At 36.2% G+C, this 15,100-nt stretch overlaps 1 protein-coding gene across 7 annotated transcripts in view; it reads left to right on the top strand.

The window, feature by feature from the left end:
- Positions 1-15,100, top strand: part of CATSPERT (catsper channel auxiliary subunit tau) — a 182,634-nt gene that overhangs the window by 55,619 nt on the left and 111,915 nt on the right. For 6 of the 7 annotated variants that reach the window (XM_086719275.1, XM_086719277.1, XM_086719273.1 and 3 more), the window contains 2 exons: positions 7,139-7,261; positions 14,819-14,863. In XM_086719275.1, coding sequence (XP_086575401.1) covers positions 7,139-7,261; positions 14,819-14,863 — 168 coding nt within the window. The remainder of the gene's footprint in view (positions 1-7,138; positions 7,262-14,818; positions 14,864-15,100) is intronic. The other variant, XM_086719274.1, reaches the window with a different exon arrangement.

Genomic DNA, 15,100 nt, shown 5'->3' with positions numbered 1-15,100 from the left:
GCATGGATTAACTTATTTAGTCTTTATAACAACCCCTCAAAGTATATATACTCTTATTATCATCCTCATTTTACAGATGAGAAAACAGGTACTGTTAGGTAAAAGAACTTTCTTAAGGTCCTAGAACTAGTAAATAGTGGAGCTGGGAATGGAGTCAGTCTGGCTTCAGACTTCACTTTATTAAACTTCCTCTCACACCAGAGCTTGCTATGCTCATAGTTTGCTTCTTTTTACAGTTAAGCTTCTTAGAATCTTAGGGGCACCTGGGTGGCTCAGTCAGTTAAGCATCACGAGCCTTAATTTCAGCTCAGGTCATGATCTCACCTTTGGTGAAATTGAGTCTGGCATTGGGCTCTGCTCTATCAGAGTGGGATTTTCTCTCTCCTCTCTTCCTCTTCCCCTCCCTGTCTTTGCCCCTCCCCCTCTCTCAAAATCAATATATTTTTTAAAAAGCTTCTTAGAATCTTAAATGTATCTCAAAGTTTTCTTTAAAACAAGCAGCACTGTTTCATTCAGATGTGGGATTCATTGATGAGTTGTTAGTCCTAAAAGTTTTATGACATTGGTTAAATTTTAGTGAAATCTTAGAACATTTCCTCCATGCTGTATATTTTTTAACCTTTAGTTTTAATCTTCAGAATTTTATTTTGCTTAAGTCTTGAGTATTGAAGATAGTTCTTTAAGCATAGTTTACAAAAAAAAAAAAAAAAAAAACCATGGGGTACCCGGGTGGCTCAGTCAGTTGAGCATCCCATTCTTGATTTTAGCTCAGGTCATGATCCCAGGGTTGTGGGATCAAGCCCCACATCCAGCTCCATACTGAGCATGGAGCCTGTTAAGATTCTCTCTCTCTGCCTCTGCCCCTCTCCCCCACTTGTGTTCTCTCTCTCTCAAAACAAAACAAAACAAAACAAAACAAAACACACACACACAAAACAGGCATAGTTTTGTTAAAGGTAACCTATACTATTTCTTTTACTTTGCAAAATAGTTTTCCTGAGCTTGCCAATTTTTCAAGAATTTTGTGGATGTATGTCCACTTAAATAAAAGTTGAAATTAGCACTGGAAAAATAATATAAATTAATAGGGTGCTTATCTTTATAAGCATAATAAAAATCTTTTTCTTTATTTAAAGTTTTTTTTTTAATGTTTATTTTTGAGAGAGAGAGAAAGAGAGCACAAGCAGGGAAGGGGCAGAGAGAGAGAGGGAGACACAGAATCCAAAGTAGCCTCCAGGCTCTGAGCTGTCAGCACAGAGCCCAACATGGGGTTTGAACCCACTAACCATGAGATCATAACCTGAGCTGAAGTCTGATGCTTAACCAACTTGAGCCACCCAGGTGTCCCGAAAATCTTTTTCTTTATTTTAAGAGGAGCTGTTAATTTGAGGATATTAAGAGAAGAATTTTAATGGAATTCTAATAGAAAGTTTGGGAACGACTTAGTAATAACTACATAGAAAACTGCACAAGGGAATGAAGATAAAAAAGCAAAACACATATTAACTCTAAGAAAATTAAGAAGTGATAGAGAAAAGGAAATATAATCATTGTAATTATATTGTTAAACCCTGAAAAATAGTTACATATACACAATAAACACTAAGTATTAGTCTAACAAAAAGTATGATCTATAATATATTGGAGGAATGAAGGGAAAAGAAATGTAAAATCTTTCGGGGAGGGTGTTGAGCTAATATTTTTCCTCTACAATAAGCAATTAATTGATAGTATCTAAAACTACAAAAAAATCACTTAATATAAGCATGTTACTTTGAAACATTATTTCATGACGAAAACCAGAGATATCCCTTTAAAAGCTTGAAAGGTGGCTTTTGAGGCTTTTAGGGGGTGGATAGGGTAGTATTCTAAAATTAAACCCAGGATTTACTTTATAGAGGTATGACTGAATGACAACATGGAATGGAGAGACTAATGCCATTGAGAGAAGGGAACAAAGGGATACACTACATAGGGCCACAGGGGAAGTATCAAGATGGTCAGGAGACAGAAGACAGAAGTGAGGAGAGAGTGAAGGCTAAAACCTCCATTGGGATTTATTTGAGAAAGCAATGCAGGAGAGGGTTAAAAATTTAGGATTGGCTAGCATGAATAATTCCCATAGGCGTTTGGCTGTAGGGGTAGTCTTTAGTTGCTTGGTACCTGGGCCTGGGATGATTTAGGGCAGGGGAAATATTGCCTCCCTGTGAGAGTTAGATAAGGAGTAGTTAGGGCTAAATTTTGGGATTGGTTTGCATATGAAAGATAGTCTTCTATCTAGCTAACCCCTTTTCTATCTCTAGGAATTGGTTAGCTCAGGGAGAGAACATCTGTCTCTGGCCAGCAAGCTTTTTAAGATGTCAAAACATCATAAAATAGAGGAAAAAAAAAAAAGATTAAACATGGGAGGAAAACAAAGTTCTTATTTGTTTCAACCATTGTAGAACTATTTGACTTTGAAACTATGTATCACATAACTGGGATAAACTAAAAGAATACATTTTCTACTTTAGGACTTGAATTTGCTAAAGCTTACAAAATAGATCTAGTTAAAAATAGAAACAACAACAACAACAAAAGGAATAGTAAGTGGCTTTAATCTAGTTTTTAGGCTTTTTAAGGCTTTTTCTAAGGCTTTAATCTAAAAAGCTATTGAGTAAGTGATGTTAAAACTCATGTTAAAGAATAAATACTAGTGAATTTCTGACTTGGCCATGCTGGAGTAACTGATATCAGATGTACTCTTCTGCTCTAAACAGCTATAAAATTGAGTAACTTATATGAAGGAACTATTTTCTGACATTTAACAAGGGAAATCGGAGAGCTGTAATCCTTAAGAGGAGGGAAGCAGAAGAAGTGAGCTCCACATTTACAACAGCTTTCTGTCTGGCAGTGAATCTGGCATAAGAAACTGAAACCCAGGGGTACTTGGGTGGTTTAGTGGGTTAAGCGGCTGACTTCGGCTCAGGTCATGATCTCATGGCTCCTTAGTTTGAGCTCTATGTTGTCCTCTGTGCTGACAGCTCAGAGTCTGGAGCCAGCCCTGGATTCTGTGTCTCCCCTTCTCTCTGCCCCTCCCCTGCTCATGTGCTTATTCTCTCTCTCTCCTTCAAAAAATACATTTAAAAAATTAAAAAAAAAAAAAAAAGGAAGTGAAACCAAAGAGTGAGTGATATTGCTTGGTGGAGGAAGCAGAGGCTGAGAGAGGGAACAGATGAAAATCTGGGGCTGCTAAGGTGGCTGGAATTTGTAAGGTGGGGCACTGGAGAGGATGGAGGAGCAGACAAGGAGCCCCAGAAATCTGTATAGTTATTCCATTCAGGTCCTTGGTTGGATCCTATGGTGTGCAAATGCAAGGGGAGTTTCTAGGAGAAATTACAGAGAATAGATGCTGGGGAACTGAGAGCTGAATAGAGATTTCAGAAATCACAAATTCAGAGTTATTGGAGTTTTATGCAGCTAACGTGGAGAGATTTTGTTGAACATTACCAGTATTAATCTGAGATCACAGAAAGTCCAAGTGTTAGGAATAAGGATCATGTCTTAAAAGTAAGGGTTAAAACCCCGGTACCATGGACAAAGGCTGAGATAGGCCCATCATCGAACCAAGCTGTCATAGAATCAAGATGATCTGCCAGCAATTAACTGCCTTCCAGAAAAAAAAAGTCAAAACTTAGTAAGGGAAGATATAAAAACCCAGAGTGTCTACTGCATAGCCATTATACAATAAAAAGATGCTGCTCATGAGGAAATAAAACCAACAATAGAGGTAAACCCACAGGTGACCCAAATGTTTGAATTAGGAGACAAGAACTTGATAGCATCTATCATAAATGTGTCAAACTGGAAAAGGAGGACCAAATGGATGATCACAATGGGAAATTTGAAGAAAATGGAAAATCTAAAAACCAAATATAATTCTAGATCTGAAAAATACAATATTGAAATGAATTCATTTGAAACATTCTGGACAGAGCAGAAGAAAGGATCTGTGAATTGAAAGATAAGTTAGTAGAAATCATTCAAATTGTAGTTCAGAGAGAAAAAAGACTAAAAAAACCCAGAAGAGACCAGTGGGCCATATCACTCAATTTACAGATGTTCAGTTACATCCCAGAAGGAAGATATTTATTAGAGTATTTAGTATTTTAGGTTTTTCTCTGCTAAACATTTTCTAGAAATAATGGAAGACATCAGTCAGTAGATTCAAGAAATTCAGTGAAGCTCAAGAAAAAGAAGTACAAAAATGATCATACCTAAGTATATCATAATAAAACTGCCAAAAACCAAAAATAAAGAGAAAATCTTAAAGGTAGCCAGAGGGGAAGAACACAGCATGTTTAGATGAACAACCATAAGAGTAACAACAGACTTCTCATCAGAAACAATGGAGTTCAGGAGATAAAGCAATGCCATCTTTCCAGTGCTGAAAAAAAAAAAAAAAATCAACCTAAATTTCTAAATCCAGTGAAAATATTCTTTAAAAAGATGGTGAAAGACAAAAGCTAAGAGAATGTGTATCTCAAAGACCTGAATTATAATAAACCTCAAAGGAAGCTTCAAGTTGGAGAGAAATGATCCTAGATAGAAGCCCAGGTGCATAGGAAGGAATGAAGAGCACTGGTAATGGTGAATATATGGGTAAAAAGAAAAGACTTTTAAAAAAGAAAAGACTTTTTAAAATGTTTTCCAAATTTTGAATTTTTACGTAAGGGCTAAATACATTTTTGGTTCTTCAAAATTCCATCAGTAAACAAATTTGCATATCATAATGTAATATGTATTGAATACCTCTATAAACCATTGAATAGGGCACCAGGTTGACTCAGTTGATTAAGCATCCAGCTTGATTTCAGCTCAGGTCATGATCTCACAGTTTGTGAGATCAAGCCCTACATCGGGTTCTGCATTGGCAGTGGAGAGCCTGCTTGGGATTCTCTCTCTCCCCTCTCTCTCTGCCCCTCCCCCACTTGCTCTCTCCCTCAAAATAAAATGAAATGTAAAAAAAAAAAAAAAACCATTGAGAACTGCTAGTGAATAATTAAAATTTTCTATCAAGACATAATCACATGATTTCACAGTAAATTACCTATGAATGTTGTATATTCATTCTGGTCCTGAATTAAAATATCTCATAATTTACAAATTCTTAAGATCTTGGTATTCTCTTTCTCAGAGAAGACTTTGTTGACGATTGCTCTACAGTAGGTCCTACAGTGATGCTCTATTACAGATAATGATGGTCACAGTGTAACCCTTCCATTTATGTGTTGACCTCCTTTCTCAGTAGCCTGCAGGCTCCCCATGGTCAAGGGCTTTACCTTACTGTGCCCTATTATATCTCTGGTGCCTAGAATTCATTAACATTTAACAAATACTTATTGAATTAAAATGTATTTTTTCCAGAAAGCCAACAATTTAACAAAGGAAACATTTTAATTAAAAAAATCGTTCTCTGAAAGACTACTAATTGTTTAAAACAAAATAATAATGATGAATGGTAAAATTTGTAGCATATGTAGAAGAAGAATATATGATAAGAGTAGCACAAAGAATGTGGAGAAGAGGGAATCCCTGTGCACTGTTGGCAGGAATGTAAATTGGTGTAGCCACTATGGAAAACAATATGGAGGTTCCTCAAAAATTAAAAATAGAATTACGATATGATCAAGCAATGCCACTTCTGGGTATATATCCAAAGAAAACAAAATCACTATCTCAAAAAGACATCTGCACCTCCATGTTCATTGCAGCATTATTTATAGTAATCAAGACATGGAAACAATCTAATTGTCCATGGGTGAATGGCTTAAAAAATTTGATACACACACACACACACACACACACACACACAGAGGAATATTATCCATCCATAAAAGAAGATCCTGCCAGTTGTAACAATATGGATGGACCTAGAGGGCATTATGCTAAGTGAAATGAGAGAGAAAGACAAGTATTGTATGATTTCACTTATGTGTGGAATCTAATAGCTCCAAAAAAACAACTTATAGTCACAGAGAACAGATTGGTGGTTGCCAGACGTGAGGTTTGGGGAGTAGGCAAAAGGGTGAAGGTGGTCAAAATATACAAACTTCCAGTTATAAGTAAGTAATAGCATGGTGACTATATTAGTAATACTGTATTGTGTGTTTGACAGTGCTAAGAGAGTTGATCTTAAAAATTCTCTCATTACAAGGAAAAAAATTGTAACTTTGTGCTTATGAGCATTAACTAAATTTACTGTGATAATCATTTCACAATATATACAAATATCATTATGCTGTACACCTAAAAGTAATGGAATATTGTATGCCAATTATATTTTTAAACAAATATTTTTTAAAAGTCCCTAGACTGGAGAATAATGAGATTTTTTTTTTTCTAATTAGCAAAAGAGTGTGTGAATCTTAAAGGTCACATAATAGTGGTATTGTGTTACAGAGCTCAAGGTTGGGAGAGAATTCCAAGTTGAGATGATGGTATACGTTTTATCAATAAGTTAAGGAACAAAGACTGAAAAGGATGTTGGATATCTTTCGATATTGGGTTTTTGGATTACCTAGATTTGCTGGATTGGATATTGGATTACCTTTTATAAGATTGTTTCAATAGAGTGTTGAGGCTAAACTTTTGTGTAGAGTTAAAAAGAGAATGTAGGGGCGCCTGGGTGGCGCAGTCGGTTAAGCGTCCGACTTCAGCCAGGTCACGATCTCGCGGTCCGTGAGTTCGAGCCCCGCGTCAGGCTCTGGGCTGATGGCTCGGAGCCTGGAGCCTGTTTCCGATTCTGTGTCTCCCTCTCTCTCTGCCCCTCCCCCGTTCATGCTCTGTCTCTCTCTGTCCCCAAAATAAATAAATGTTGAAAAAAAAAATTAAAAAAAAAAAAAGAGAATGTAGGCAGTGCATATTTCAAAACACTGTAATTGATGTTACATATAAAAAAGATCTTGGTTTTTGTTGACATTAAGGTATATGTGACTGTGAGATTGAAAAGTTATAAAGCTAACAATATATGTAAACATCACTAGGTTGTACACAAAAGTACACAAAAGTATAATTTATGGATGTATTTATTCAGAAATTATACCTGAAATTCAAACTGAAAATTTAATAATTCTTTTTATATGTGTTTTGTATCAAGATTCCCAGGCGTCAGGATGATGAGCGGAATAATATTTACTTGGAACTGATGAAATATGACAATACAGAAAAATATCCTTTCTTGTTAGGGAGTGTTCAGGTACATCTTTATGAAGTAATTCAGGTATGTATCAAAGTTATTTTTTCACCTTGGTATCACATTGTCCAGTTGGTGTTTGTTATTATTTATCTGTATCTGATGAACTCCTTGTGGTTTATTATCTACCTTCAAACTCATGTGCTTAGGAAACAATATCTCCCTTGGGCTATATTTAAAAAAACAAAAGAGTTTGTAACAGCATAATATTTTTAAAAATTTATTATGTAGAAGGGCAGTGATACCTAAAAGACTAATGAGCATGTTTTATTTTTTTTTCTGGAATGTTTTTAAGCAGGACTCAAACCACAAACTCTCTTAGTTGACAGTGCAAATTTCAGTTCTTTATCCTTAGCTGGGCTGCTTGCTGTCTGCCCTGTGCATATGTTGTTTAGGGGTCCGCCAGAGTTTGGGACAGGATTTATACACAGAATTTCTGGTTTCTTCTCTCTTGCTTTCTCCTTTGTAGGAGTACCCTCTCACTTTCCAGCAGCCATACTGCTCTGAACTCGAAGGAAGAGAACTAACTGATTAGTGAACAAATATAAACAAACTTAAGGATTTTCAGAAATATTCCTTAGGACACAAAGCAAGGAAGCCTTCAAAGACTAATGGAGTTAGATCAAAAGACATAGGAGCCAGATTCCAGGGACTTCTGTTGGCCAATTTCAGGATAACTTGAACATCCAAAAGACCATTACAAATTCTGAATGAGGAAAAAATCCATAAATCTTGGTGATCTTAAAAAAAAGAATAGGGGAAGAAAAATGGAATTTTAAAACTTTCAAACAGAAGAATGCCAATTAATAAGTGTAGGAAGAATGATAGAATTACAGATTGACCATTTCTGCAGTTCTTTTTTTTTAATGTTTATTTTTGAGAGAGAAAGAGGGAGGGTCAGAGAGAGAGGGAGACAAGGAATCTGAAGCAGGCTCCAGGATCTGGGCTGTCAGCACAGAGCCCAACGTAGGGCCCAAACTCATGAACTGCAAGATCACGAGCTGAGCCAAAGTCCGACGCTCAACTAACTGAGCCACCCAGGCACCCCTTGCAGTTCTTTATAATGAATGATGATTAGTTCAATCAAGACTTACCATTGCTACTAAAAACATTAGGTAAGGGGTTATTGGGGAATAAAATATTTCCATGATGCCACCATTAACAGCCTACAGATTAATTGTTGCAAAGGGCAAAAGATGCCTCTACAATAGAGCAATGTTGTGGTTACTGCTTTAACCGAGAGCTTGAACTTAGTATAAGTAATTGTGGACAATTTAACATCATATGCTTCCTATGGTGGTACAATATGAAGTATACAGCATTACCTATGAATGGTTCTCATCAAAAATGTTTAACCCAAATTTAACAAAGCAGGGTCTAGATCTAACTTTTAGTTTATAGGAATTAGGAGATAGGGAAAAAATTAATACCATGTTGATATAAGATAAATACATAATGTGGACATACCAGCTTAGATTCCTTAAAAAGTTAAGGTTATTAAAAAAAAATAAAGATGGAGGTAACTGTTCTAGATTAGAAGACATACAGCTTTGATTGAATACAGGTTTGAAAAAGATAAGTTATAAAAAGACCTTCTTGAGACAATTAGGAAAATTTTGAATTTATATCACGTATTAGATAAAACCCTAAAATAACTGTTAATATTCTGAAATGTAGTACTGATATTGTGGTTACATAGAAGAATGTCCTTATTTTTATGGTACACAAGGTGAAGATTTAACATTTTGGTATAAAGTGACATGATGGCTGCAACTTACGAATGTGCATACATGCAGATAAAGCAAGCGTGGCAAAATGTTGAAACAGTTTTTAACAGTTGTTAAATGTTTGAACTTGTTTAATCTAGGTGTAGGGTGTGTCGATAACTTATTGCTGTAGTCTTTCAGATGATCTATATGTTTCAAAAGTTTCATAATGAGAATTTGGGGGAAATCAGCTTTTTCAGAATATTAACAGGCATCAGACAAAGGAGGAGAGCATACTGACTAATGAATAAGAGTAAGCAGTTGAAGATTCTCAGAAAATTAGGGGGGAAGGATCTTGGAAATGACTAAAATTTCCTCTACTATATAGCAAGTTATGCATCAGAAAAATGTATATTATTAGTCACATTTTGTTGAAGGGAGTAGGGCATTTGGACTACAGTTGTATGTGTAAACTCAGTATTTTTATGATGATAAAAATTTTTAGATGAAAAATATGACTCACCATTCCACAATTGTAATATAGCATTTCATTTCTCAGAATTTCATTCCACATCTTTTTAATAAACATAAACAGAAAAATAGAAAATATAAAAAGCACCAAATGCAAATTATAGGACTGAAAAATACAATATCTAAAATCAGAAATTCATTTGATGGATTTAGCAGAATAGAGATGCCAAAGGAAAGACTATACTTTTTCCTCTTAATTTCTTTTTTTTTAAATTTAAAAAAAAATTTTTTTTCAACGTTTTTATTTATTTTTGGGACAGAGAGAGACAGAGCATGAACAGGGGAGGGGCAGAGAGAGAGGGAGACACAGAATCGGAAATAGGCTCTAGGCTTTGAGCGGTCAGCACAGAGCCCGACGCGGGGCTCGAACTCACGGACCGTGAGATCATGACCTGAGCCGAAGTCGTATGCTTAACCGACCGAGCCACCCAGGCGCCCCCTCCTCCTAATTTCTTTAAGATATATTACTACTTAAAAATATAACCTTCATACCACTTTGGGGAAGATACACAAATCTTGCAGTTTTATAGGTTCTATAACCTTACCTTGTGTAGTTTATAATGTTTGTAAATGTAATGCATATGACAACTATAGCATAAAGGGTAGGTAAGGGGCGAGCTTTAAAGGACCTATAAAATTATGGGATTTGTGTATTTTTCCCAAAGTGGTACAAAGTAAATGTAATCCAGTTGAAGTTCCTATGCTGTCACCTGGTTCAATCTCCTGCCCTTCCCCCGCCCCCGAAATATAATAATTATCTTAAACTGTATTTATTCCTTTGTTTTTTTCCATAGTTTTACTACTTATATATAGTTGCAAACTAATATAATTTGTTTCTAAAATATTATGCTTCTAAGATCAATACAGGTAATCTCATTTGCTGGCGCTCATTATCTCTCTGCTATATACTGTTCCATGTGGAGCATTTCTCATTTTATTTGTCTATAGATTTGTTGATGGGCATTTGAATTGTTTTCAGTTTTTACTATTCTCTCTGCTGCGATGAATTTTCTTGAATGTATCTTCCAATGCATATCTGAAAAAGTCTCTACATTATGATGAAATGCTCTCTATGAGTCTCTTTGATGCATTGCTACATCATATGGTAAAGAGACATTATTATTTAATGGACACAGTCATCAAGGAAAGCAATTTTGGTTATTTTTGGATTTCCCCAAAGAGCTGTATGATTTTAGCTGTGGTGTGTTCAAGATATTCTGTTTCTGTATAATATCTGTCAGTATCCTTCTATAGGAACTTCTACCTTAATTAAGAATTGTGTCATTTTCCTTATTAGAATTTCTCAGTTACTCACTTTTGGTCAAAACTAAGATCCCAGAAGTACAAAGCTGACCATAAGTACTTTGGGGGTTTTTGTTTTTAGTTTTTGTTTTGATACAGTTTTATTAGCTGGATGTTGTCTTGGGATGATGACTGTATAATAATACTTAAACATCTGCATATCAGACAATAGAGGAAAATAAGAACTATGCAACAATCACAAATGTAATAATAAACTTTTTGAATCCACTTTGTATCCAGCCCTATTGAAAGTAGGTCTAATGGGAGAGTAAGTCCCATGGATGAATTTGGCCCACCTTAAATAGACACGTAGCCTTTAAAAACAAAACAAAACAAAACAAAACTGTTCTTTTGAGATAATTGTAGATTCAGATGCAGTTGAAAGAAATAATAGAGATCCTTTGTATCCTTTACTCAGTTTCCTCTGATGGTAACATCTTTCAAAACTATGGCACAGTATCTCAACCATGATACAGAATGTTTCCACCTCTACCAGGATCCCTCATGTTGCCCTTTTATAGCTACATCTACTTCCCTCCTGCCCTACCCCCTCCTTAACCCTTGGCAACCAACCACTAATGTTTTCCTCCCTTATTTAATGCTCTCATTTCAAGGATATTACATAAATGGAATCACACAGTATGTAACCTTTCATGGTGGGTTTTTTCACTCAGTGTAATTTTCTGGGAAGTCATCCAGGTTGTTCTGTGTTTCACTAGTTCATTCCTTTTCTGCTATTGAGTAACACTACAGGGTGTGAGTGTACCACATTTTTTTTTTTAACAGTTTTCCCATTGGAGGACATCTGGGTTTCCAGTTCTGGGCTGTTCTGATTAAAGTTGTTATAAACATTCATGTATAGGTTTTTGCGCAAGTGCAAGTGTTCATTAATCAGATAAATTTCTGGTTTGTAAGATAGTTGCATGTAGAGTCATTAAAGAAACTGTCAAACTGTTTTCTGGAGTGGCTAGGCCTTTGTACATCTTCATCAGAAATGAATATGCAGTTTCTCAGCATCCTCATCAGCATTTGTATTGATGCCATTTTACAGTTTAGCCATTCTGATAGGTGTGTAGTAGTATCTCATTTTGGTATTAATTTGTAGTTCCCTAATAACCAATAATATTGAACATCTTTTCATGAAGGCCTCTTAATTTATTAATGATTCTACTTTTCCTGAAGTGTTTACCTGCGTATAACAGCATGTGTAGGCTACTGTGTAGATAGACTCTACCACACTGGAGAATAAAAGGTCAAGGAGAATATTATAATCTAGAATTACTCTAATCAACAAATTTATGCTGGTTTGTCTGATCTCTAAAGCTTGAGCTGTATCATTTGAGTCACATGCAGGGGTAAATTATAAACCATTTGTTTTAGTTCTAGAACTGCTAGCTAGGGTAGAATTTGTCATGCAGACTGGTCAAATTTAGAACTTGGATGAATTGGGAAGACCTGATGACCAGACCCAAACTACAGATCATGTTTAGAAGCATGGAAGGGCCATTTTAGTGCAAAACAGTTATTCCACAGGTATACATGAAGAGGCCGCAAATGTATTGTTATGATTACCAGTTATTATCAATTACTTTCTGAATATAATTGGCCTTATTGCGGAGAACAAAGACCTTGAGTTGAATTTTAAAAGTCACATAATAGGTTCTACATAGCTTTGTAAAAAAATGATTGATCTGTAGCTTGTATCATGAATCCCTTGTTTCTTCTCATCCCTGATACATCTTGCATTCCTTTGAGGCTCTGGGAGAAAACAGAAACATCAGCTAATTGTTAGGGCCTAGGGTCCAGTTAAGGCATATAAACATATTGGAATTTATAATATTCCTGTATTGATTATAAAAGGAATGCGAGTAATAATTTTCAGATGAACTCTGGTACTACTTTTGACTATTGGTTTAGCTATGTGATCCTTATCAGATAAGCCTAGGACTAGGTGATAAACAGAAAGATGGGTAGTACTGTAATTCTTTGAGAAAGTCAAGAGAGAATTTGAAGGTGTGAAATATTGTTAGACTAATGCCTTGTAAAGCATCATACCTTTGACTATCTATCTCTCTATACCCTTGAGTAGTTTAACATTGCCCCCACCTCCACCCCCCCCCACCCTGCACTTTCCCAGACTGGGCCTAAGCCCAGTAACTTGCTTTGGGCAGAGCAAAACCAATTTCAGGACAGGTTGCCAAATAGCTCATTGCCACACATTGAAACTCACCAGAGGAGCTGAGTGAAAGCAAGCCTAAAACTCAGTGGATTTGAGAAGCACATTTAAGATGAATATATTAATTGGCTCCAGTGAAGGCTTAATTGGCAGATCTCAGTGAGACCTAGAGGAAAAACTCAAAGATATTACCATAGTTGAAAATATGACTAAAAGTTTACTTTATATATGAGGGAGATGAATCACTCTGTAGGTCAAGTTCTTTCATCAAAAGCAGAGGCACAGTTTATAAAAGGGAAGAAAAAAGCAGTCTTGAAACAATACAGTATTTCCCCAGTCCCCACTTTGGGAAAAGGGATGCTATCAAGAGTAAAAAGCTATAGGGGCGCCTGGGTGGCGCAGTCGGTTAAGCGTCCGACTTCAACCAGGTCACGATCTCACGGTCCGTGAGTTCGAGCCCCGCGTCGGGCTCTGGGCTGATGGCTCAGAGCCTGGAGCCTGTTTCCGATTCTGTGTCTCCCTCTCTCTCTGCCCCTCGCCCGTTCATGCTCTGTCTCTCTCTGTCCCAAAAATAAATAAACGTTGAAAAAAAAAAAAAAAAAAAACTTTAAAAAAAAAAAAAAAAAGAGTAAAAAGCTATAAAGAGCAGATTGACAGGATCATTAAGGACATCTATTTCAGTTATTTGTGAATTTTCTGAGAAATCTTGTGACTATATGAAGAACATATATGATATACTAATTCTATGTGAAGTCGGCCATGTACCACCAGATGTTATTTCCTTCATTATAATGCTTCACCAGGAACTGAGAGGGCAGGAGTTAAATAGGTTCTGCAGATTGCTGGGTTTTACAGGTGGTGAGGATGTATGAACCAGGTGCTAAAGTTTTCACTAAATGAGAATTATGACCAGAATGTCTGAAACACATGCCAGATAGCATGAAGCTTAAAAATGGAAAACTGCTTATATCTATGTGTAATAATATGATCTAGGAGCACTAGAAGGGGAATGTGGAGGATGCTGCTCCACCTCCTGGTCTTGAGGTATGTGGGCCTTCACTTGAGTCTATGAGGGAAACAGCATCCTTAGTGGTAAGCCAAGTCTTAGGTAAAATAAAGAGGAAATGTTTAGTGGAGCAGTGAAAGATGGGAGGTTGTGGGGCGCCTGGGTGGCGCAGTCGGCTAAGCGTCCGACTTCAGCCAGGTCACGATCTCGCGGTCTGTGAGTTCGAGCCCCGCGTCAGGCTCTGGGCTGATGGCTCAGAGCCTGGAGCCTGTTTCCGATTCTGTGTCTCCCTCTCTCTCTGCCCCTCCCCCGTTCATGCTCTGTCTCTCTCTGTCCCAAAAAAATAAATAAACGTTGAAAAAAAAAATTAAAAAAAAAAAAAATGGGAGGTTGTTTGTTAACCCTGGGATGCTGGATTAAATGGGAGGACTGATAGCACGGCAGAGATGATGAGAGGTGGTGAACAAGGATACCCAAGGTTTACCTGGTTAAAAAAATGCCAACAGTCCTGACGATGAGAGAAGCAGTCCTATCATGAGTCAGCTTATCATGCAGATTTTTGTTAAACCCCACAAAGGAGTGCAGGCGTGGTCCTTTAAGATTTGGAGAAAGGGGAACTATGACTAGCAGAAACATTTTTGTCTAAAACATAATGTAAATATTAACATTTACTTTTGGTACAACCTAGAATTTTTATTTTCTTCCAAATATTCATTATAATTGTATTTAGCTATTAAATTAACATGTGCATTAAAAATCACGATCTGATTTTCCAAAATTTATGAGTTAGTTTAGATTACATATGGATGATGATATGAGTGACTCTGTATTTGAGAATTTTATCATTTATTACTTTTTTCCAGAAAGGGTGCTTTATTGAAGAATTTCAAATGTTGAATAAAAACATAGTAAGAACTTTACTGAAACTTCCAAATCTTTGTGCACATACTTAACATTTTTTATAGCTTTGCTCTGATATAGTTTTAACCTCTGATAGTGTTTCCATTCTCTTTGTTACTCTACCAGTCACTATTTGAATTCATAGAAATTTATTAAATAGAAAGAACAATATTTGCTCACAAAATCTTCATCTCCACCTTTTTGTTTGTTTGTTTGTTTTAAATGCTGCTACCTTACTGCTAAAT

This window comes from Puma concolor, chromosome C1 (assembly GCF_028749965.1).
Source record: "Puma concolor isolate L17-30 chromosome C1, mPumCon1.1.hap2, whole genome shotgun sequence".
Taxonomy (NCBI): Eukaryota; Metazoa; Chordata; class Mammalia; order Carnivora; family Felidae; genus Puma; species Puma concolor.
The sequence above is the reverse complement of the archived record's forward strand: the minus strand, read 5'-3'. Positions and strand labels throughout refer to the sequence as shown.